Source organism: Notamacropus eugenii, chromosome 6 (assembly GCF_028372415.1).
Source record: "Notamacropus eugenii isolate mMacEug1 chromosome 6, mMacEug1.pri_v2, whole genome shotgun sequence".
NCBI lineage: Eukaryota > Metazoa > Chordata > Mammalia > Diprotodontia > Macropodidae > Notamacropus > Notamacropus eugenii.
The window spans coordinates 222,729,640-222,755,072 of record NC_092877.1 but is presented as its reverse complement, the minus strand read 5'-3'; the positions used below and the strand labels follow the sequence as shown (position 1 = coordinate 222,755,072).

The 25,433-nt window shown below is 38.4% G+C and overlaps 1 protein-coding gene and 1 long non-coding RNA gene across 3 annotated transcripts in view; one reads left to right on the top strand and one right to left on the bottom strand.

The window, feature by feature from the left end:
• Nucleotides 1-420: 420 nt before the first annotated feature.
• CCDC168 (coiled-coil domain containing 168) lies at nt 421-14,929 on the bottom strand. 2 transcript variants are annotated; one of them, XM_072622017.1, is made up of 4 exons: nt 14,500-14,916; nt 14,188-14,224; nt 14,054-14,090; nt 421-7,169 (listed from the first exon to the last, which is right to left on the bottom strand). In XM_072622017.1, the coding sequence occupies exons 1-4, from the start codon at nt 14,692-14,694 to the stop codon at nt 500-502; spliced, it is 6,939 nt and encodes a 2,312-aa protein (XP_072478118.1). In that variant the 5' UTR covers nt 14,695-14,916; the 3' UTR covers nt 421-499. The 2 variants fall into 2 exon arrangements, with proteins under 2 accessions (XP_072478118.1, XP_072478119.1); XM_072622018.1 differs by lacking the exon at nt 421-7,169 and adding an exon at nt 10,476-10,822 and having other exon boundaries at nt 14,500-14,929.
• LOC140512703 (uncharacterized) overlaps nt 4,695-25,433 on the top strand; it is a 36,438-nt gene continuing 15,699 nt past the window's right edge. The window contains exon 1 of the long non-coding RNA XR_011969884.1: nt 4,695-4,776. This is a non-coding gene — a long non-coding RNA (uncharacterized lncRNA). The remainder of the gene's footprint in view (nt 4,777-25,433) is intronic.

The following is a 25,433-nucleotide window of genomic DNA, read 5'->3' as shown; positions in this document are numbered from 1 at the left end:
GGCATGGCCTGGTCTTTATCCACATCAGGGAACAGAAAACAAACACCAGTGAGACCAAGGCTCCAAGGAACATTTCAAGTAAGACACAGAAACACAAAATTGGCTTAAACATGAACTCTGTGTCAATTACAGTCTTTGCCGTTCACTTAGATGTTTGACTCATTTCAGGGATGGAAAATGTCATCAATAGCAGATGGTATTTAATGGGCATTTTGTGGCTTTAGTCCAATTCAGAGTAAACTAGTATCCACTAGAGTACCAGAATTATCTAAACTCCCAAGAAGGCATTCCAACATCATATTTCTTTCTTCTAATGTGTCTGTGAACCCCAGATTCAAAGTCTTTCTCATCAGCCCCCACTATCAACTGGACATGTGATTTGTACAATCAATATATTAAACACTCCACTGTGAAGGGAAATGGATTTTACATGGTTTTATTCATTCACAATTTGACAGCATTTACTTCTCATCAATGAGAGGTCTAGATCTGATTCACATCATTTTTGATGGACTGGGCATAAGTTAAAGGGTGCTGAGACTGACTCCAAAAACTTCTTTGATGAACTCCATATTTTCTCTGGATTTGAAAACTTTGCTACCAAGGGAATTCTAAACTTACTCTGTCCAGAGGTGTTTTGGGGGATTTTCCAGCGAACGGTCTTGGATTTATTCCCTGGAGTATCTGCTGATGTGCAGGCATAAAAAAAAGGTTGGGTGTTTTTTCTCCTTAAATGAATATGGTCATTTTCCTGCTGATGTTTTAAAATTGATTTAGGTTTATTTAAGAAATGCCACTCTGGACTTTCTAAAGCAGAGTCATATACTTTCTCTTGCTTTTTCTGTGTCTCTTTACTCTCTGTAAAATTGCAAGAATGGTCAGGTTTCATAGTGTTCTCTTTGGGCAGATCAACATTGGTCTTCTGTCTATCTTTATTTTCCAGACTCAGAATAATTTTCCCATCATCTGTTTCAAATCTCAGTTTGATGCTTGAGTCAGTTAGGGAAGCCAATGGACAGCTTACATGACTCCATGTTTTCCTTGAAAGCTTGTCTTCTCTAGATAATGAATATGGCATGGATTGAGTTTCTAATGAACGATCAGATGTCCAGAAAGGAGAATGAATTTTAGGGCACAATTTCTTTTTTCTATGTTGATGATGAGCTTTATGGTAACAAGGTGTTATAAGGGAGCTATGACTTCCAGAAATTTGAATACTTTGAGGAATTAAATCTCTCTTCTGGCAAAATGACTTTGTTTCGGTCCTGACTTGGTTTGTCTTGCTGAGTTGGTCCAAAGAACTGAAATCCTCTAACTTAAATGGAATGTCAAAATACATTTCCTCCTGATCCGACCTTAAAGGACCACCATCTGATAAAGGTGCATTTTCCCAGGATTTTTTAAAAGTCCTGAAGATCACATTTGGTGTCTGGAAAGGCATTTCTACTTCCACTGTTTTCTTGGGGTGAGGTGGAGATGTCTTTAATTCAACAGATCTCTGGACATTTTCTGGACTTTGAAAGGTAATTTCAGTCTTCTGATATGAGGTTTTTACACTACAGTTATCAGCGACTGCTTTAACTCCACTCTTAGTTTCAAAGATGTCACAAATTTCAGATGAAGAAGCTGAATGTTCACAGTAGATTTCAGAGGAATCCGGAGCATTTTCAGTCTTCTCAAGTGATTTTTCATGTAAGTCCAACACCGTGTCACTGTTTTCCTGAGCAACGACAAATTCTGTCTTCTTAGGTTTAGTAGGTGATTTATATTTGCTTTTCTGAGGCTCAGGACAAATTTCCACTTTCTGAAGACAAGGTACTTTTGAGTACTCAGAGTTATCAATATTTGTTAGTGCATCTTTTGGAGGATCAGGAACAGTTTTAGTCAACTTTGGAGATATTTTTAAATGTTCGTTGATTTTCTTTTCTCCTAGAGATAAATCACATTTTCTCAAGGAAGGCTCACCACTATCTTTCTGTGTTAAACACTGAGAATCAAGGATATTGCTGGAGCAATTCAGAGAAAAGGCTTTTTCCAAAATTGTCCTGTCATCCATTGCTATAGGAATGTATTCAGAAGGACAAACAGATAGTATAAATGACTTTAGTAATTTAATAATTGATGGAGGGATTTTGTAGGGGTTCTGCTTTTTGAAAGAGATGTGTCGTTCTAATTTCTCCATATCAATGGAAAAGCGAACTTGGATTCCATTCCCATTTACAGTCTTACTTTTTTTATGGAGTTTAGGTCTAGGCAGATACTTGGAAGGCATAGCCAGCTTGGGGGACAGTGTCTCAACAGGAAGCCCCAAGAGAAACATAAGACATTTGTGCTGTAAATTAAGAATTATTTGATGAAGAGACTTAGGCTCCATGAATGGCAATTTTGTGCTCCTTGGCTTTGTGACTTTGCTAGTAGGAAAAACGGATTCTAATCGAGGTTTTCTTTGGACCAGATTTTCTACCATTTTAATGGATTCTTCCACTACTCCAGGAATCATGTTCATTTTGACCTCCAGTGTTTTCACTAAAAAATATGTAGCAAGCTTTCTTAAATCATTGACTGTGAATCTCTGGAAAACTAGAGGCAGTGATCCTCTCTTATTTCCAGCAGGTGTGCATGAAGCTTTTTGATTTAGCCTTAACTGCATATTGACCTCCACAGCTTGTTTAATATTCTCATTGATGTAATTTGTGACATTTAATTTGTTAACAATCACTGCTTTCATACTGCTGACAGGGCATAATTCTTTTGTTGCATTCTCACATTTCATTAATTTTGAGGGAATGCTGTCCTTCTTCTCAGCTGCCATTTTTCTCAGATGGCATGGTAAACTCCTTCTTGTTTCACCTTCAATGAAAAGTGAACAGATGACTCTTTTCACAGTGTTTCCTTCTTCTGGACCACAAATGCTTTTTGGAGGACTAGGGATGAAACTTTGGGGAAGAGGACTCACTGATTTTGGAAAACCAAGTTTCTGTTTTTCACGGATGTGTGATTCTAATTCCTCCCTAACTTCTCTTTTAATTACTATCATATTTTTTTCAATATTTTTAGCTTTATGTTTCTGGTAGATCATTGAAGGGATTGGAGTTGTGGCCTTTGGGATAATTTCTTTTAATGAACTCTGGCTATTAAGAGGGAGTCCAAAAAGAAACATCAGGTACTTGTGTTTTAAGTTCATCTCCAGGGAATCAACCTCTTCCTGAGACATAAAGTTTAATTTTCTACACCTTGGAAATACTCGCCTATCACTGTGAGCTTCTTTGGAAATACCTGGCTTGATGAGAGATGGTAATTTTTGGTAAGATTCAATTACTATTGTATGGATCCTTCCCTGTTTCAATTCTAGTCTCTTTTTTTGGAAATGAAAAATAAGATTTGTTTTTTCATTAGCAGTGAGTCTATCAAGAACTGAGATGGAGCATAATTTCGATTTGAAGTACCCAGCTACTACAGTGCCTCTGGCCTTCAGAAAAGCTTTCTTTCTCCCACCAGGTTGTGTGGAGACCTGGATTTCTTTTGTTACACCTGCCACAATTTGTTCTTGACCCTCTTTCCCTAGAAATGTGCCTTCCTGTGGAACCTTCTGTGTTTTTCTGTCAATTTCCCAGTTCCTCTCAAGAGGAATTTTTACGTGAGTCTCTAGGGAACTCTGCATTTCTCCACAGACTGGAGGAGGAAATGCTGGATTTTTCATGCCTGATGCTGATTGTGATAACCTCTTTTGAAGTGGACCAGGGATGGAGGTGCCTCTAGATTTCATAACACCTCCAGTTTTTTTGTAAGACTCAAGAGACCTTTTGGTTGCCACAGGAATTGGAAGAGAGAACAACGATTTTTTCAAATCCAACACCACTTGTACTGATTTCCTTTTAAGGGTGCATGGACTATGTGTGGAGGCATCTATGGAATTTGAGACTGCTTCAGTGATATGAGACTCTAAGGACTTTATGATTTCATCACAGATTGGAGAACATATTGATTTTTTCACATCTTCTAGAGTTTGTACTGACTTCTTTTTAACTTCAAGGGGAAGGGAAACAGAAGTGTCTGAACATTCCAGGACAACGGGACTCTCAACAGACTTCTGCATTTCCTTACCAACTGAAGGACACATTAAATTGCTCATGTCTGCTATTACTTGTACAGTTTTCATTTTCCTAGGATTTTTTTTGGGTGTAGAGGTAAATATAGATTCCAAAATACCTTTTTTTGCTTTGTGGGACCCTAGGAATCTTTTGGTTTTTTCTTCATAATTTAAAGTCAATGAATTTGGCTCAACTGACGATGAACTGCAACATATATCATTAGATTTTGGGGTGTCATCAGGAGCCTTTTGAATTTCTTCACCAACCAGAGAAGCCACTGTCCCTTTTATGTCTTCCACTGGATGGACTATTGCAGTCGAGCATGGACAAGGCATGGAAGCAATATGTGATTCTGAAAAGTCTTCAGACGTTGTCGGAGTCTCAAGATGTAATTTGATTTCTTCACAAAGTGGAACGCAACACATTGAATTGTTAAGATCTACTGTTTCTACTGTAGTTGTATTTAGACATGTATTTGATTTGACTAGATCTGAATCAATTTCACTTGCTCCACAAGATTCAGACCCTTTGATTTCTGGAGAAGGAATTGTATTTTTAATGTCTGCCACTATTTGCACTCTTGTTGTATTTGGACGTAGGCTGGGCATGGTGTCATTGCTACATTCGGAATCAACACCAGTTTCTACTCCCGACTCAGACTTTTTGATTTCTTCACAAATTAGAGGTATACATACTGAATTGTTCTTGTCTTCCATTATTTTTACATATTTGATTTTAATTTGAGAGGGATGGGGAACAGTGGTATAGATAGACTGTAAAATGTCTTTTACTTTTATGTGGTTCTCAAATGATCCTTTGATTTCTTCACAACTTAGAGGGCAGAATGATTTTTTCGAGTCTTCCAAGATTTCTTCTGATGCCTGTTCAAGTAGAGGTAGACAGGGTTTAATAGCACTCTCGGTTTTTGAAATGGTTAGTGGTAAACATTTTTGATCCTGCTGCCCCTCCTGCTTGGTAGTAAACCATTCTTGCTGGTTTGCATAGCTTCCCTGTGTCCTAGAATCTCTTGGGCAATCACATTCCACTAACTCTGCCTTAATTAGTGAACTGTCTTCTTGAGAGGGAACAATTTGGATACTGGTAACCCTTTCTGAGCCAACAAGAGGTTCACACTCGACTTCAATTAATGATGTCTCTGATTCTTGAGATTGATCTTCTACTATCCTGTCCAATCCCTCTCCTGAACTTTCACTTTTCTTCTGTTTTTCACTCTGAAATGGGGACTTGACAGGGGCAAAAATAGAACGGAGAAAAGATTTTAATACTTCTCCTGGCTGCAGGGTCTTCTGTCTTGAAATAAACAATTTAAGTCTTTTTCCAGATCTGGAACAATCATGCTCAGGTATGTCAGCTTTATTTGGTATTTTCTTTCCCAGGGAGTCTGACATTTTAAAAATCTCTGGATCAGTAGCATCATTTATTTTTTTTGCCTTCTCAGGTTGAAATGAAAACTTCTTGGGACAAGAATCGGAATTCAAAATAGTTTGATGCACATATTTGGATTGCTGGGCATTTTGCTCTACAGAAAGAAATTCTATCTTCTTTGTATATGGTTGGCAACTATTTTCTTTGTTGCCCACAGTTAATCCTCCTCTGATCATACCACAGTTTTTACTTTTCTGTGTTTTTCTGTCTGAGCACTCTGAATTAAGTGTAGTGGTATCTGTTGATTGTTTAAATTTATCTTTATTTTCCACTGATCGAGGCATCTTTTCATGTGGTTGTGCATATGATATTTTCTCTGCTGTCTTTTTGCTCTGTACCGCTGGAGGAGACTTGACTTTTGTCACTCCTGGCATATCTTTCTTTGTTTTTACCATACTAATACCAAAAGATGACCTGGGCACAGAAGCCTGTATAATTTTCAGGGCTGAATCTGGCAAGAAGTTCCACGGAGTCATCTCAAAACTACTGTGTGATTTTGCAATGTTCCATTCCAGTTTCTTTTTATTGGCCAATGTACCATAGCCTGTGATATTAAGTAGCTGTGAAAAGGATGGTTTTTTTGCCTTGAGGCTCATAACTCTGGGTCTCATTGTACTTTTCAGGTCTGTTGGACATATTCCACTTTTGTGCCTTGTTTGAGATGAAATAGATACACTTGGCACTGTTGGATATGTTTGATGCTCCTCCTTTGGATTTAGAATGTTTAGGTTCTCCATAATATTTAATAAGTGTGGATTTATTGTTTTGTCTCTTGTCAGAGATACAATTGGTGGACTTTCATCTAAAAAGTTAGTAGTGAACTTTTCCTGCTTTTCATAATAAGCATTTTGGAACTTGGACAAACCTTGGACTTTTACTGAAGTTTGGATATTAATATTATTTTGGATCTTGTTTTCATCTTGGGCCTGGCCTGGGATTTCAGTCTGGTTTGAAACTTCAGATTGGGATAAACCTTGAGGATGGATGCAAACATTGGAGCCAATATCATCGTGGTAGTGAAATAGTGAATCTTGAAGTATTTTCTCTCTTTTACCAGAAGCTTCTTCTTCTGGGTACAGTGGTGCTTGATTCAATTTAGCAAAGTGTGAGCTTTGATAAGTAGTTTTAATCTTTATTATCGGCTGAGATTTTGAAGGGATTTGATTTCTCAAATTCTCTTCTAGAAGCCTAATTTGATTTCTCGGAAGGTATAAATGAGCTGAAGGGCATGGTGTCAAATCTAGGTCATCATTTTCTATTGTCAGCCTGGATTTTCTCAAAAAGTTATGATCAGAAGAAAATCGTACATTCTTATTTTTATTTGTACACATTTTCCTTATTGGTAGTAGTTTTCTTGAAGAAAATGGTAGTGTTTCAAACATAAAATGAGAAAATCTTCTATGGTTGTGAGGGGGCTTCCTGTGTACTGAATTTAGAAATGAAGAAGATGAAATAGCCTCACTTGAAAAAGACAGCCGACTTCCACTGCCACTAGGCCAACTCAATTGGCTTTCGTTATCACTAGTACCAGACCATGTTTCGCATGAAGTTGAAAGCATCTCATTAATAATGTCTTCTGTATTGTAGGGGTCAAGTGAAGATAGAAGTTGACTCCTTGATAAAGCTCCAAGACTGTGAGAAAATAAAGAATGTGTACAAAGTGTCACACTTAGCACATATTTCTTTCTAATTCAGATATGTCCTGATTAAGAAAAAAATTATCAAAGCAAGGAGCTAAGCTACATTACTAGTTATTCGACTACATGCTACTCATTTGACAAACTAGTTGACTAGGTAAAAGAAATTATTTTTCTAAATTTTCAAGATTTTTTCCCTAACAAGATAGTAAAGTCTTACAAAAAAACACAGGAGAATTACAGCCCTCCTCCCTCAAAAACTATAGGAGTTAAGACTTAGAATGAGAAAGAAGGAAGGTGTAGTAAATTGAAATTAGAGTTTGATCCTTGACTCAGATTTACTTTATATCACAGGTTGAGGTTTAGATAGAATTTGATTTTTCAGATTATATTCAAGAAGCCTACTGTATAGTTTCTTTTGATCATAACAAATTTTGGACAACACAATAGAAAGAGGAAGAACCAGATTTTATACTATATCCTTCTTGCCATTCTTGGTTCAAGTTCTGGCTTTGATACAGACTAGCTATGTTACCCTGGGCAAGTCATTTCTCTATTTTTTCCAATTTTCCAATTTTTCCCAATTTTCTCATCTGTAAAATGGATATAATAATACTTGTACTACCTATTTCCAGAAATCTTGTTTTTAATTACTTTTAAAACACTTTACAAACATGAGGTCTTATTGCTACTGAGTCATTTCGGTTGTTTCTGACTCTCCATGAAACCATTTAGGGTTTTCTTGACAAAGACACTGGAGGGGTTTGCCATTTCCCTCTCCAGTTCCTTTTACAGATGAGGGTACTGAGACAAACAGGGTTAAGTGACTTGCCCAGGATCACACAGTTAGCATATGTCTAAGACCAGATTTTAACTCAGGTTCTCCTGACTCCAAGACTGGCCCTCTAACCACTGTGCCACCTAGCTGCCCATGAGCTATTATTACACAATAACTAAACATTCTGAAAGGAATTTTAGTGGAAAATTGCAGTGTTCTGAGCTAGAAAGAGAAAGGGATTTGTTCTCAGAAAGATCTATGATTTCAGTTCTAGTTAGGTCACTTGAATGACTTTCAATAAGTCATTTACTGAATCCAAATCCTGCCTCAAACATTTACTAACTTGTATAATCCTAGGCAAGTCACCATAAACTCTGTGTGTCTTTTTCCTCATCTGCAAATTAGGGGCAATATGTACTAAAATTGTTGTAAGGATCAATTGAGATAATATTTTAAATGCTTTTTTGGGGGGAGGCAATTAGGGTGAAGTGTCTTGCCCAGGGTCACACAGCTAGTAAAGTGTCAAATATCTGAGGCCAGATCTGAGTTCAGGTCATCCTGACTCTCAGGCCAGTTCTCTGTCCACTGCACTCCTAGATGCCCCATGAGATAACCATTTTATAGCACTTTGCAGACACTAATAATTACCTCATTGGACTATTATGAGGATTGAATAAGATAATGAATATTTTTTTACCATAAAGGTCTGTATAACTCATAAGGACACAGAGCAAAGCTCCTTTCAGGCTTTAAGTGACTGCCTCTGAGCTGAACAGTAAGAATGATGACATTGCCCTTGGACTGGATATCATCTCTTTCTGCTTTTCTCCCTGTACTCATCTAAGTAAGAGAATGAAAGATGTTCAGGGCAAGAAAAGTGGGGAACATTGAACCTCAGAATTGTTGGGTAGTTATTGGACAAATTGCCATTGCTAGGTTTATAGTTCAGTGCCCAGAGATAAAAATCTGGAAAATCTATTGAATGTTCACATAAGTCTTCAGTGGGGTCTCTGATTCAAGAATTTTCCCCAGGAAGAACCTGAAGAAAGGTGCCTAAAGCCAAGGGGCATTCACTAGCTGGGAGGATCTTGCTCTTTGTTCTAAAAGAACTTCCTGAACCTGAGAATATATATCCTGCTGAAATAGATGGGAAATTTCAGAGCTCAGATTAAAGACATGAAGTAGTATAATCTGAATGGAGATTTTTCTTTTTTCTTTTTCTTTGTTTTGTTGACCATAGGCCAAATTATCTGTCTTTTCCAAAAGAGCTGAAAACTACATGGTGATGGCTGGTCTTCCTTGAGGAAAGGTTTAAACTGGACTAGAAAGCTAGAGACAGTGGCAAGTATAGTCAAAGCCTGGCAGAAACTACAAATACGGTTGGTCAATGTTCAGAAGAGATTATGAGAGAGAGCCTGGGGATCTGGAAGGGACCTTAGGGATCATCTAGTATCACCCTCTCTCATTTGATGAGGAAATCGATGCTCAGAAAAGATAAGTGATTTGCTTAGGATCACAGAGCTAGTGAATGCAGAGGCATAATTTCAATTCGAATCTTCCTAACTCCAAGAGTAGCACTCAATCCAAAAGAATTAGCATGGTACAGCATACCAGAGCATTGTATTTAGAGGTGGTGGAGGTGGAGGTGGTTGAGTTGTTTCAGTCATATCTGCCTCTTCGTGACCCCATTTGGGGTATTCTTGGCAAAGATACTAGTGTGGTTTACCATTTCCTTCTCCAGCTCATTTGACAGATGAGGAAACTGAGGCAGAGAGAGTTATGTGACTTGCCCAAGATCACACAGCTAGTAAGTGTCTGAGGGCAGATTTGAGCTCAGATCTTCCTGTCTTCCAGAGTGGTGCTCTAGAGGACGTAGGTTCAAATCCACACTCTGCTATAGAAAAGCCAAATGTTTTCCCAAAGTTACACAACTAATAAGTCAAAGAGCTGATAATTAATACTAATTCTTCTTATTCTAAATTCAGTGTATTTCTTACTACACCAGGGAAACAGTTGATATATCAAATATTAATCATTCATTAAAACAAAGTTCTTAAGGATCTCTAAAAGCCACCGATGGAAAGAATGAGTAAATGCTGAACCACTAGACTAGTTTGAGTTATTGCATATAGGAGAAAATAACAAAAGGCACTTTCATAATGTTTTATTTGAACTTATCACTAGTTCACATTGGCCTCTGCCTCCAATTAATTTGTTAGTGATTTAATCTTATATCCTGCACATTTTAGAAAAAAATACAAATAACAGAGCTCTCAGTACAAGGAATTCATATACGTTTCAGAAATTTTTTTTTGTATGTTCTTAACGTAAGATCTGTGAGTAACAGGTAGTTATCTAACTCCACTAACCATGAAGGAAAGTGATGATATTTATATAGAAAATTAATTTAATGTAGAAATTTAATATAGAAATTTAAGGTTTGTGAAGCAATGAGGAATTTTATCATCACTATTAAAGACACAATCCCTTGAACCAAATCAACTACCCTGAATGTCTGTCAGATGAATGTTACGTGGGCATGTGTAGCATCCCAGAAAAATGAATGACCTCAGCAAGTTAAAACACTGGGCAAATAAATATAAAGGGACTGAAATTCAATCAGGACAAATGTAGAGCAACCCATTTAGAGAACAACATTACACAAAAATAGGAGAAGTAACATGATATAGTATTGGACTTAGATTCAGAAGAGACCAAGATTCAAATGCTCTCTGACATTTCCTTTATTAGCTGAAGACGACGGGTTAGTTACAAACTGTTTCTCAACTTCAGTTTTCTCATCTGTAAAATCCTGATGATGAGGATGATGAGGATGCCCAGATTTCTTTTTATCACGAAGTTGTGAGGATCTTAAGAGAAAATGTAGGTAAAGCAGTTTATAAGTCTTGAAAGTGCTAGGTAAAGATGCCATTTGTTTGAAGATAGAGATACTTGTATAAATTCTCCATAAAGATATGAATTTATAAATACTATTCTCTAACTACAAAAGATGCATGATTCTCAGAAACATAATCAGATAAACTAATGAAGGCTTTGAGAATCTGCTGAGTTTCTTATCCCATTCTCAAAATCTGGGAAGATAGCAAAGGTTGTCCTACATATCTTCACTTTTTGGAGAGACCAAGTATACTGCCTGAATATTAGTAACCCAATAACCAGAATCCTCCTACCAAGAGTATTAATAACATATCCCCAGTGTACTAGATATGTAAGGATCCCAAAACATTGTTTTGGGGTATTATAATAGTTAGAGCCTAGACAGAGTCTCTAAAATGAGGACCGTAATACTTGGTACAACATTTTTTTAAAAAATCTACATTACATTCCAAAATAGTCAATGGAAGTAATAGAATTATACTTCCTTTCATAATGTTTTATTTTAACTTTTCACTACTTCAGATTGTTCTCTGCCCTCCCAATTAATCTAAAGTACTATTTTTAAATGTTATGTCCTACAGATTTTTGCTTGTGTCAATGACAGGGTTAAAAAATTTCATAGCACAAGAAGGTTGTGTACAAATGTTTCAGATAGTAAGGGATGTTAAGAGGGAAAAAACCCTGCAAATAAAAGGCAGCAGATCCTTCCTCAAACCCCCCTTAATCTGGGATGATTTCCAGATGTGGGCAAGGATCACATGAGGTTAGGGAGCCAAGACTTTCTCACGTCTAAGGGAAGTGACAACAAAGGTAGAGAAAAAGTAGTGGTGATGAGAATGAGGTTGAGAATGAGGTTAAGAAAGAAACCTATCCAAGCAGAAGTCCAGGAAGGAGATAAATCAGAGAATGCAGAATCAGCTGGAGAGATGGGTCTAAGGCAGAGACTCTTAATCTGAAGTCCACAGAAACCAAAGAATTCTTAGATTTAAGGGTATCTTTAAAAACTTGAATGAAGAAAAAAAATTTATCTTTATTTTCACTAATTATTAACCAAAAGCTAGTATTTCCTTTGATTATAAATGTAGGGAACAAACATTATTCTGAGAAGTCTGGGTTCACCAAGCTGCCAAAAAATGGGATTAATGATATGAAAAAAAGATTAAGAACTCCTGGTCTTGGGCATGGTGGGGGGGAGGTCAGAGACAAAGAAGATGGCTTCCTGGCTGCCAAAGTTGTCTTTTGACAGCCCAAGATGGCTCTTCCAATCCCACTCCTCCTGTTGTTTAGAGGCCCAAGTTGGCAAGATCCAATGGCTAGATTGCCTCCCAGTTGTCTTTCTGAGAAGACAGAGATGGTTCATTCTGAACAATAACAAAGAACTGGTTGGTAAAGTAGTGGTAGTAGTATTAAAGCGAAATGAGAAAAGTGATCATGCCGTCTTATCTCTTTTCATCCATTAACTGATAAAATATCTTCAACTAATTATCTGTACTTATTGTCTCCATTTCCTCACTATCCACATATTTCAAATCTGGCTTCTTTCCCTTTCATTCTACTTAAACTAATCTCTCAGAGGTAACCAATGAACTCTTAATTGCCAAATTCAATAGTCTTTTTCTCAGTCTTTATTTTCCTTGACCTTCTGCAGCATATGATACTGTTGAACAACCCCTCCTCCTTAATTCTCTCTATTCCTCTTGTGGTTTCCTTGATAATCTATCTTCATTATCCTATCCATGTTAAGCATTTAATTTCTAACTCTTTTGCTGGTTCTCATCACCCCCACAACTTAGTTGTTCCTAGTGATTCTTTCTTTGGCCACCTGCTTTCCTTGCTCTACACCCTCTCCCTTAGTGATGTCATCTATTTCTACAACTTTGACTTTGAGGTACTGCCAAATTGACATCGCCAGGCTAACTTTTCTCCAAGTCCCAGCACTGAAGATTAAACATATCTAACATTAAAATGATCATCTTTCCTCCTAAATTTTTCTGACATTACTTGGCCCTATTATTCTGTCAGTCACTTCTCTGTTCTCTATTGTCTATTCAAGGAGGTAACGTGGTACAACATGAAGAGTGCTGTGTTTGGAATTAAAGGAACTAGGATAGAAACAAATAGGATTAATATAGTCTTGCGTGGAATTCAAAACCAAGCAAAAGATGAGGAAGTATGTCTAGGTAGCATTTTATATGGACAAGATCTGGGTATTTTAATAGTAACCACTTCTATTTGTATACTGTTTTAAAGTTTGCAAAAGCATCTTGAGCACATTATTTTATTTGAATTCCACAATAATTCTGTGAATTAGGCACTATACAGGTATCATTAATAAGCATTTTACAGTTGAAGAAACTGACGCTTAGGGAAATATACACTGGTTACACATTTTGTAAGTTTCAGAAATGGGATTTGAACATATCTCTTCCTGACCCCAAGGCTAATGCTCTGCCTCTTTGTGCCGCTATGCCTCTATGACTCCTGTTTTGGTAAAATGCAGTTAATATGAGACATAGCAACTAACACCACTTCGGTAAGAGTAAGTGATATTAAAAGAAGCTGAGTGTCTTGTACTAAAAAAGTTCTACTATTCTACCATGATCAGACCTTATCTGCAGTATTATTTTCAGTTCTGGGTTGATACATTTTAGGAAGGACATGGATACACTAGAAAATGTACAGAAAGATAGGAAATGGGATAGTGAAAGATCAGTTGAACTTCTTATGAAAACTGGTTGAATGAATGGGACTGTCTAGCCTGGAAAAGGCAAGACTTAGGGAAATGATAGTTATACTCAAATATGTGAAGGATGGTCAAGTAGGAAAGAAATTAGATTTGGTTTGCTTGTCACCAGAAGACAGAACTAGGATCAGTGGGTAGAAGTTTCAATGTGGGATAAATTTAGATGTTTGAAAAATCAGTGTAACAAATCATCTCAGAAAGTGTTGAAAAAGTAATGGTACTGTTTTCTTCTTTAAAAAAAAAGTAAATAGGCTGATTTTTTTAAAGTTGTAGTACAGCTACGCAGGGCATTATTCTTATAATTGCTATTTCTTATGTTATATATTAAACATTTTTAAAATTACATGCAAATTCTCTTTAAAATGGCATCCAAAAAAAAAGAAACGTTTTTGGGAAAAAAAAAACCCAAGATTTTACAAAGAATAGCTAATATATCTTAATGCCAAGATATTTCACTTACTTTCTTTTGGGAGGCAATTGGGTATGTGGCCAGTGCTCTATAGGTAAACAGAGGGGAAAATCAATTAATGGAATATCTCAATTAGGGCATGTTTTATATCAAATAGAAAGTTACTAAAATGGCATCATATTTACCATATCCCAAGTTTTTCAGAAAAGTATTTTCTTCCTCCTATTTCAAAGAAAAAAGTTATAGGTTAGAAAAGCAAACTAATTTGCTTAATTGCTTTCTAGTTTTATGGTAGGTTGGTATGGACCTGAAAGGGGTCGGAGACAGGTTGCTTGTTAGTTAAGTGATGGAGTCAAATAAAATATATCAGTAAAAAAATGACAAAATTACAAATTTTAAGAAAGGATGCAGACTATGATATCTGATATGAGTGGTTAACAAAATAGTTTCGTTAAAAAGTTGAAGAAAATGAAATAAACTTCCTCTCCTGCACTTACCTTCAAAGAATCTGAGCTGCTCTCCTTTTGGACCTTTCTTTTTGAAATCTTTTTCTGGCAAGTCCTACATATTTCCAGAAGGAGTAGTTCCAAAGCAATTACCAGAAAGGTCGTGATAAAGACAGCCTTCCAGTCATAGACAGCACCCCAGGACTCAAGATAGTCCCATAATATAGCAGCTGAGTCCTCTTCCATTACTGTTTCTTCCCCTTCCTTAACTCAACAATATTCGTTCTGTAGAGTAATATAATGTTTCTAGTAGTTTGAGGTTGGTGTTCCATGCTTAAGTCCTCAAATTAGAATGCCCGAAAACACTCATAGTTGGAATAGCCATTTTTCATAACCACAGTCAGTGCTCTGTCAGGGGGGAAGTATCACTACAGCCCATTATGCTATCAAATGTAACAGTGGCTGGTCTTGGCCTTGACTTCAGTGAGAAACGTGTCATAGTGGGTCTAACTGAGCTCATATCAATTGACTCTAGCCACTAACAAAGTTAAATTTTAGAGAGACATTCAGAACCATTGGCCAGATTTATCTAGATCTAGATTTATCAAAATTTAGAAAAATAAGCCCTATTTATTTCAGAAAATATCATAAGATTTTTTTTCTTGTTATTTTTAGTTGTTTTCAGTCATGTTCAACTCTTTGTGACCCCATTTAGGGTTTTCTTGGCAAAGATACTGAAATGGCTTACCATTTCCTTCTTCTACTCATTTTAAAGATGAGGAAACTGAGGCAAGCAGGGTTAAGGGACTTGCCCAGTGTCACACAGCTAGTAAGTTCTGAAGCTGGTTTTGAACTCAGAATTTCCTGACTCCAGGCCCAGTCCTCTATCCACTATGCCACCTAGCTGTTGTCTGGTTGTTGTTGTTCAGTTATGTGCAACTCTTAGTGACCTCCTTTTGAGGTTTTCTTGGCAAACATACTGGAGTGGTTTGCCATCTCTTTCTACAGCCCATTTTACGGATGATGAACTGAGGCAAACAGGGTTAAGGGAATTGCCCAGGGTCATGCACCTAATAAGAGTCTGAAGCCAGATTTGTACTCATGAATATGAGTCTTCCCGATTCCTAGCCCAGTGCTCTATCCAGTGTACCACCTAGCTGCCCTGTATTTTGTACAGCTGTGGTATTGTAGATGTGGGGTTAGTCTTGGAATTGAGATTCCTACATGCAATTTCAGGCTCAGACACTTTCTAAATGGATCATGATTGAGTTACCTTGCTGAGGGTGATTTTCTTTCTTTGTAAAATGGGCTTCATAAAACTTACTACTGACCTCAAAGAACTGTGAAGAAGATGCTGTTAACTACAAAGTGCGAGCCACTGTGCCAATGATCTTGTCAACAATGAATGACTCAAGTGGTATCCCCAATGTGGCACAGTGGAAAGGATATTGGAATTGGAGTCAGAGGACCTGGACTTTTCATTCTAGCTCTCCTAATTACTAACTTGTAATCTTGGGAATGTCACTCTACCTATTTGGCATCAGTTCCTCAAATCTAGAACAAAAACGTTGTATTAGCTCACCTTTAAAATCTCTTCCAGTTCTAAAATCTAGGCTCCTAAGAACTAAACACCAACTTGTAGACGTGGCTACTGTTTGAAGGAATAATTGCCATTTCTAGTGCTGTCTCTTACAGACTACAATGAAACTGAATGTTTATAATTGTGGACTGGCTAAAAACATTAGCAGGAAGCTAAGGACCTACAAATACGCTTCCTAATCTCAACTGGACCCTCACTGCAACAAGACAATTCTTCTATTCAACCAGTATTCAAACATGTATTAAACACTTATTGTGTGTCTGGTACTGTGCTAAGTGCTAGAGATATAAAAAGAGGCAAAAGACAGTCGCTACCTTCAAGAAGCTTATAATCTAACATGAAAATTAATATATACAAAACAAGTAACATACAACATAAATAGGAAATAATTAACAACATGAAGACACTAGACTCAAGAGACTGGGGAAGGCTTCTTAGAAAAGGTGGCATTTCAGCTGCCCTTAAAGCTAGGGAGTTCAGTAGTCAGTGCAGGATGAGGGAGAGCATTCCAGGCATGGGGGACAGTAAGAAAACTCCTGGAGACAAGAGATGGCATCTCTCATTTATGGAACAGTCAGGAGACCTACTCCTCCCTAACTGAGACTCTTTTACACCTACAGTGACCTGTTCCAGATGTTCTAGTCTCTTCTCAAGTCTCCCAAAGCACTTCCTGTCTGTACCTATTCAGTTGAGGAGTTCACTTCATATTTCACTGAAAAAATTGAGGTTCCCTTCTCATACATCCACTTGACATCATCACTCGCTATCTGCTCCTTCATTTCTGCTTCTGATGAAGAGGTAATCGTTACCAAAGCTAGTCCCTCTACATGTACTTTTGATCCCACCACCTCATTTTCCCCAGAAGATAGCTCCCACTTTCATCCCCATTCTTTTTTATCTTCTCTCCCAAATTAGTGGTTCCTTCCCTGCAGCCTATAAAAACACTCATATCATTTTCTCCTACACCGTCCTTAAAAACCCCTCATTTGGTCCTACCATGCCTCTTAGCTATATTCCTTTATTTCCTCTTCCTTTCTTGTCTAAGCTCCTTAAAAAAGCCATCACACTCTGTGCCTCCACTTTCTGTCCTCTGATTCTTTTCTAAAACCTCTGCAAATCTGGCTTCCAATTTCATCATTTGTCTGAAGCAGTTTTCTCCAAAGTTGTGATCTTAATTCCCAGATCTGATGACCCTTTCTCAATCTTCATCTGTCTTGACTTTTCTGTATCATTTGACATTATTGATCACCTCCTCTTCCTTAATGCTCTTTCATCTCTGGGTCTTCCCTTAGTTCTGACCACTCCTCAGCCTCTTTAGTTGGACTTTCATCCATGTGATGTTCTTTAACGATGGGTATCTCCCATGGCTCTATTGTAGGCCCTCTTCTCTTTTTGTTTTGTATGATCTCACTTGATGACCTCATTGGTTCAATTATCCATTGGTATGAAATCCACTGGTATCAATTCTCACTGGCTCAATTGTCATCTTTCCTTTTTTCCCCCACTTAATCATATTTTACTTTTTCCAATTGCATATAAAGATAGTTTTCAACATGCACTTTTTTAAGACTTAGAGTTCCATTTTTTTTTCTCCATCTCTCATGGCCCTCCCCAAGAAAGCAAGCAATTTGATACAGACTTTACATGTACAATTATATTAACATATTTTCACATTAGTCGTGTTGTGAAAGAAGACTCCACAGTTCTTTCTGTGGGTGTGGATAGCATTTTCCATCATGAGAATTATTATTTGAGAATTATCATCTTTCTGCAGATGATCCCAATTTCTAGGTACACAGTCCTCTTTCCCTCTGTCTCTGTCTCTGTCTCTGTCTCTCTCTCTCTATGAAAAACATTTTATTGTAGGTGGAGTGGGATATCTGGATACAACTGATTCTAATGTGTTGGCAACATCTAAAGCACCATAGTCTACAGTAAGTCAGACATAGGCCTTCTTCTCTCCATCAGGCTGGATCTGTGTGTTGACTTTGGCCACATAGATGTCATACAGCTTCTTTACCACCTGCTTGATCTGATGGATGTTAGTCTTGGCATCCACGTTGAAGATGAGGATGTTGTCCTCAATAGCACACTCAGCGCTCAAGGGAAACTTAAGGATAACATGGTGATCAAGCTTGTTTCTCTGAGGAGATCTTTTCCGAGGGTATTTAAGCTGCCTCTGAAGTCTTAGTGTCTTGCGTTGCTGGAAGATGGGGGATATTCAGGTCTTTTTGTGTCTATGGACACACTCCAACGCTGCCTTCTTGGGCCTCAGTGCCTTGGAGTTGACTTCTGTCTGGTGAGGGACAACTGATTCCCTCTTCACCTTCAGCACCATCTTGGGGGAAAGGCCTTTCTCTGTCTCTTGAGCTACAGTCCCAGATCATCGACCACTTACTGAACATTTCAGATTAGATTCCTACAGACATCTCAAATTCAACGTGTCTAAAAGAGGAAAGGCAAGGGCAATATATGGGGAAAATGACTTAAAAATACATGAATAAGCTTTTTAAAAAAAGCAATTTTGATGTGAATTGCTTTATTCTGCCAGTAAACCATTCCATTGTAACTCAATGATGCTTCACTATGGCTCAAAGTGTGTTTTATGGTCTCTCTGTATAGCAACTGTTTGAGTACTGTCAGAACTAAGGGTGAGATGGAGTGAGACCTATGTGGTCAATAGATTCTGATTCTCCTCCTCTCAAAGCCTTTACTAGGCTGCAGACCCTATATTCTCCTAAACCCTACTATTGTCAACCTTCGTCAAAAGTGTAAAGAACACTGAAACTGGAACCAAAAGATTTAGGGCTAGGACTGAATCCTTTACATGTTGTGTGTCTTTGGTCAAGTTTCTCTCAATCTGTTTCTTGTTCTATTAAAAATGAAATGATTGAACTGAATGATCCCTAAGGCTGCTTCCAACTTTAATCTTCAGTGCTCCTCTGAGAATTTTCAGCTTGCCTTTCCTCCCAAGAGTTCATTTGTACTCCCACTTAGGGGGTATTAAGTACTAAAGCCATCAGAAAGAAATACAACACATTTCCAAGGTCCCGTCAAATCATTAATCCTATGATCTGAATTTAGCAACCTCTGGCAAGGAGTTGGTTGGCCACAAAATACAAACAAACAAAAAACCTTGGGATTTATAGTTCTTCCCAATTTGGGAGATCAGGCCTCAGACAGGAGGCAGAGGTTTTTTTCAGTGGTATAATAGGAATTTAGGGAACCTTTATGGTGGAGAGGGGAAGGGAAAAGTGGAGGTCCTCTCATGACAGCTTCATGATTCATGGTAGTCAGAACCTACAGAATCAGAAATTGCCTCATTTTAGGGAGATTATTTCATCCAGCATAGAACACTAGAACAAAATCAGCGCTGGAAAGACCTTCAAGGATGAGTCTGACCACTTAATTTTACAGGTGAAGAAACTGAAACTCAAAGACCTGAAATAACTTGCATTCCGAATACTCTTTTCATTAATGCTCTTAGCCTTCTGGTTTGTAGTTAGTGAGTGTCAAGTGTCTGAGGTAAGATTTGAACTCAGGTCCTCCTGACTCCTGCTGTATCCACTGCACCACCCAGCTGCCCCTGACTGCCAATGGCCCAGGATGAGGCAAAGTCACTTAACCCCAACTGCCTCATCCTGGGCCATCTCCAGTCATCCTGATGAATATCTGGTCACTGGATTCAGATGGCTCTGAAGGAGAAGTGAGGCTGGTGACCTGCACAGCCCTCCCTCCCTCAAAACAAAGTCAAGTGCAAGTCATGTCATTATTTCTCTGACCGCATGGTCTTCTTCGGCAACAAAGGACAAACACGCAGCATAAGAAAAAATGTAATCAGAGACTATTAGCCTTCTTTCATGAGAACTGAATTACTATTTATGTGTGACCCATCTAAAATGTATCTACCTCAAACGAGATGTTTTATGCTGGATTAGCGCCTAGGCACAATGTCTTTCTGTTCCTTATATTAGTGTTTTAATATGGGTTAACTCCAGTTTAGACTACTGAGGAAATCACTCTTTTAAGAAATGCAAAGGAGCAATAGCGCCCCCTCCTGCTTGACATCTCTCTTTACACAAGGGTAAATCAAGACCAATTCTCCTGGTTTTTTTCTTATTTCCGATGTTTATGAGCATCCTCAGAGTGCCACACTATTGCTTTTTCCCCCACTTACATGTAAAGATAGTTTTAAACATTTTGAGTTCCAAATTTTTTTCTCCCTCCCTCCTCTTGTCCCTCCCCAATTTGGAAGGTAATCTGTTAGAGGTTATACATATATAATCATTTTAAACATATTACTACATTAGTTATGTTGTGAAAGAAGAATCAGAACAAAAGGGGAAAACTACAAGAAAGAAAAAAACAAAACAAAAAGGGAGAAGATAGTATGCCTCGATCTGTATTCAGATTCCAACGTTCTTTCTCTGGATGTGGATAGTATTTTCCACGATGAATCTTGGAATTGTCTTAGATCAGGGTATTGCTGAGAAGAGCTAAGCAGTCAAAGTTGGTCGCACAATGTTACTGTGCATGTTTTTTTAAAATACGTTTTATTTTTACATCATAGAAATTTTTGGATATGCTCCCACCCTTCTCTAGATCACTCATCTTTACCAAGAGTATTCTTGTAACAAAGACAGGACAGCTAAGTGGCTCAGTGGATAGAGTGCTGGGCAAGAAGTTAGGAAGACTCATCTTCCTGAGTTCAAATCTGGTCCCAGATATTCACTAGTTGTGTGACCCTGGGCAAGTAACTTAACTCTCTTTACCTCAGTTTCCTTATCTGTAAAATGGTCTGGAGAAAGAAATGGCAAACCACTCCCATATCTTTGCCAAGAAAACCCCAAATGGGGTCATGAAGAGTCAGACATGACTGAAATGACTGAACAACAAAGACAAATAGCAAAGTCAAAATTTTAGACAAAATGATGTCTAAAAATGTACACAATATGATGCCCCATATTCCCTTGACTCTCAAAGAAAGAGCTTTCATTATCTGTTTGCTGGGATCAAGATTGTCTATTACAAACTATTCAGATGTAGGCTTCCTTTTAACACTGTCTTAATTTACATTCCTGTAGCCAGAGTTCAGATTTGTCTGCTTTTGCATCCTTTCATTTTACATCAGTTCATACCCTGTTTCTGTGAATTCTCATTCATGAAAAGGCATTTAATGCAATAACACAGTAAGAAAAGTAGCCATGAAACATTCCCCTTATTAAAATGGGATGCACTCTTCCACAAATAAATTATGCCATCCCTAGAAAGAATACACAAAGGTAGGAATAATTTGGAGCCAGGTGTAGCTTGGGCACACACATATGGAACACTGGTGGTCCAAAGGATGGGTATAGCTGTACAGAGGCTGATGTCTGCTCTGGCTGGGCTTGCTTCCTTATGGCCAAATGAGGCATTCTCTCTATTGGTCCTATGGTCCATGTGTAGAATCTACTATGTGTGGCTTCCTGTTCTGTGCCTGTCTCTCATAGCCACTGCTCAATGATGCTGCCAGGAACAGATTTATTGGCATGAAGGTATGGAGCTTGTCTCTTTTTCCAGCTTCTGGCTTTAATTACCATCCTCAGCTATGGTACTACTCCACCATAAAAGGGAGAATGGTCTGCTTCTTTTATCTTAAAGCCCAAGGGCTTTTTACTTACACGGTTTCTAGAAACATAGAGCATTCATGAACCCAGAAGTGGATTGGTGAAAACCCTCAACGATTTCTCTTACCAGGAGTTGTGTGTGAGCGGCAGGAAGGGGCAGGGTCTCCCTTCTCAGAGTGTTGACAGTAAGGGGCATTGTTTTCTCTCCAGGAGACTCTACATAAAGCAGCCAAGCTCTTAGGAACACCCACAGCAGTCCCAGCTAACTTGTGCCCATAGGCTTAGATCTCTAAAGGCAGGCTCTCTTGTAAGAAATCTCACCTTGATGTCATTAGCAATTTTTTTGCAGATACTTGATAACATTATATTGCCCAACTGTAACCAGTAAGTAATGGGATGCATAAGAGTACCCAGGGAGGACTAGCACCTCTGGTGTGAAGGCTTGCCACGAGCTGCTCATCTACCTTGGGTGTCCATCTGCCACCCAACTCTCACCTTCAAAGAAACTGTAGCATGTGAAGCAGCCACACCCTGTAAAACCAGCGTTTGAGAGTAACCAACGGCCTCAAACCCATCAGCGAATTAGGGGGATGTCTACCCCAAGCATGTGAAGACTTCCCCTGGTGGAATGCGCTGGTGAGAACAGTTTGCTCCAACAATTTGTTCCCAAAGGGCAAGGCTGCAGTCATTCTCCTGCCATTATTATATTTATGTGGATAAAGCCCTCACAGGTTAATCTCATCACGTCTAATCTTATCACCATGCAAACTCAAACCCTGACTGACACCAGTCCCTTTGCTTGGAGGACTGGAGGGTGAGTACCCCACCTTTGGGTTCCCCCTGTCCCCTCCAATCTCCCTCTCCCCACTCTTTTCCTGCCTCCTTTTGCATGTCTCCCCTCATTCGATTGTAGCTTCTGGAGAACAGGAACTGTTTTTCTTTTCCCTTAGCTTACCTTGTCACTCACAACTCACTCTTGGTAGCCTGAAATCATGACCTACTTTAGGTAAACAGCAAAACAGGTGTTTGCAAATTTAAATCAGTTTTAAAGATTATAAACTTCAGAGATAATGCCCTTTATTGGGCAGCTAGATGGTACGATGGATAGAGTATTGGGCCTAGAATCAGGAAGATCAGAGCTCAAATTTGGCCTCAGATACTTATTAGCTGTGTGACCCTGGGCAAGTCACTTAACTTCCTCCTGCCTCAGTTTCCTCAACTGTAAAATGGAAATAATAGCACCAATCTCCCAGGGTGTGGTGAGAATCAAATGAGGTAACTGTAAAGCCCTTTGGACAATGGCAGCCCATAGTAAGCACTGTACAGTTATCCCTTCCACATCTCGACTTTCCCCATCATGGTTTCACTATATCAGAGGTCTGCATTAAGAAATTAAATGGGAATTTTTTTGGAGTTTTGTGAAAGCTGCAGGTGACATTTGAAGACCAGCAGATGCCACAGAAAACGTTGAGAAAGTGGGAAATGCATAAAATATAGGTATTGTATTGCATAGCATCAACATTTTTATCATTTAACACCATAATAATTTAGACTTCTCTGGAACGAAAGGTCAAAAAAATTTACGTGAATTTTCTAGATGGAAGGGGTGCCACTACACCCCTAATCCCCGTGATGTGGAAGGGATATTAGCTATTATTAACCCTGGCAATGAATATCCCTCATCAAACTGAGCCTACGAATGCTCAAATATATTTGTATTACGTGTGTCCTCTCCCTTCCACCACCATCCCCCCAGTCCCCTACTCCTAAATCCTTTGGATCCAATGCTGTGTTCAGCTACCTCCACAGAACACCAAGAAGGACATTCCCAAGAGACAAAGTTTGATAGATAAGCTCCCCCAAAACAGGAGCACACTTTTATGGGAGCTTTTTTATTCTACACCTAAGTTATGAGTTCATAGTAGCCCAGAATATCATTGTCAAGTACACCTTAGTGGCAATTCAGTCTTTTCTTTAATGAACTAGGCCCTGATGTCATGGTCCTCTTCGAAAAGGAAGGACAAACACAACCTGTGAGTAGTCTGAGCTGCCTGAATGCGGACCCAGCCAGCTGGGTAACTAAGTCAGCTCATTCTCTCCCTCTCCCTCTCTCTCATCCTTTCCTCTCCAAAGGAAGGTGAATTTTGATGGCTGCAAGCTGCCCAGTTAACATAGGGTTTATTGGTTAGATTCCTTCCTTCCTTCCTTCCCTCTGTCTCTCTCCCTCTGTCTCTCTCTCTTCTTTCTCTGCAGCTCACAGATTGGACAATAAGTCTCTGGCCAAACTCCACCTAATGACTATTATTTTAGGCCCTCCAGGCTCAGAGTGAATGTCAATAGTAACTGTTTCTCTTTTGACCAGCAACCCTTAGGGTCTTCCCCTCCCAGTTCAATTTTTTTCTAATTAAAGGGGCCATCCTTTGACTCACTTCTTAAAGAGGCCTATTCGCTGAATGGATGCTACCTCACTCGAAGTGAGAACCTGAAAAGACCTTATCCACAGTCTCCCATTGCATCCTGAGCCATCTGCTGTCATCCTGATGAACGACTCTGGAAGAGAAGTGAGACTGGTGACCTTGCACAGCCCTCCCTCACTCAAATCAAGGTCAACTGCAACTCATGTCATCATTTCCCTGAAGTCATGGTCAAAAAAAAGACAAACACAAGGAACTAGTGAGGGAGAACAAACTGTTGTCTGGAACAGCTCACTCCACCTTGTAGTAATTATTAAGTTTCCTCATGTGAAGCTAAAATCTGGTTCTAACTCTCCAAAAACAAGTATAACAAAAGTCATCTCTTCTCCAAGAAACGGTCCCTTTAAATCCTTGAATACAGTTGTTACATCCTTCCTAAAGTCTAAAGATCCGGAGGTCTCACATCACTCTTGGTTGCTCTCCAGAGGACATTCTAGAGCTTTTCTGAAACAAAGCATTGAAAATTGGACTAAATATTCCCAGATGTGATATACCTAGCAGAGAGAATATAGAGGATTATCATGTTGCTAAATAATATTGGACACTACACTTCTCTTAATGAATCCCAATTGCCATCGGTTTTTTTAGCTGCCATATCATACTGTTGACTCAAATTTGTTTGTATTGAATTAAGGCCACAAGATGAATGACTATCTAGTCATGTTATCTTGTATTTGTGAAGGCATTTTTTAACCTAAACACAAGACTTCATATTTATTGATGTATTGGGTTTCTTTTGCTTAGAAAGGTTTGGATTGGAGAATGAGAAGGTAGAGTCATTAGAAATTGAGTTATGTGGAAAAGAACATCAATTAAATCTAAAAAAACTTTTTAATCTCTATTTATTCTCATTTTATAAGACTGAGTCCAATGGCCTAGTCTATCAGGATCTTCTGGGATCCTGTTTAAGCCAAAGTGTTAGCTGTAATTCTTAGCTTTCTGCCATCTGCAAATTTGGTAAGCTTATCATCTATAGCTTTATCCAAGTCGTTGATAAAAAAAAAAAAAAGTTAATTCACTTTGAAGTTGTATATGTCAAATTTTTTGTTTCAAAGAAACACTCTCTTTTTCCAGTCCCTATGTTAACCTCACTATGGCACGTATCTATAGCAGAGATAAATAAAAGATACAAACATTTATTGGCGTTTTTTTGGTATATGTTAAGGGATATGAAAGTAACTGCTTTTTCCTTGTTCATCAGAGAAAGTATTACTTATATGTTTACATGACTGGTTTTACTTATTTGTCCAAACCTGTAATTTTACCCAGTATAAGGTGCCAGACTAAAGGATAATTTTATTC

Excerpts from the sequence above, each read along its gene's own strand:
- CCDC168 (XM_072622017.1), bottom strand. The coding sequence starts at position 14,694 with ATGGAAGAGGACTCAGCTGCTATATTATGGGACTATCTTGAGTCCTGG. Across the intron at positions 14,225-14,499 it reads GCAGCTCAGATTCTTTGAAG|GAGGAAGAAAATACTTTTCT; the intron begins GTAAGTGCAGGA and ends TCTTTGAAATAG. Across the intron at positions 14,091-14,187 it reads TCTGAAAAACTTGGGATATG|AGCACTGGCCACATACCCAA; the intron begins GTAAATATGATG and ends GTTTACCTATAG.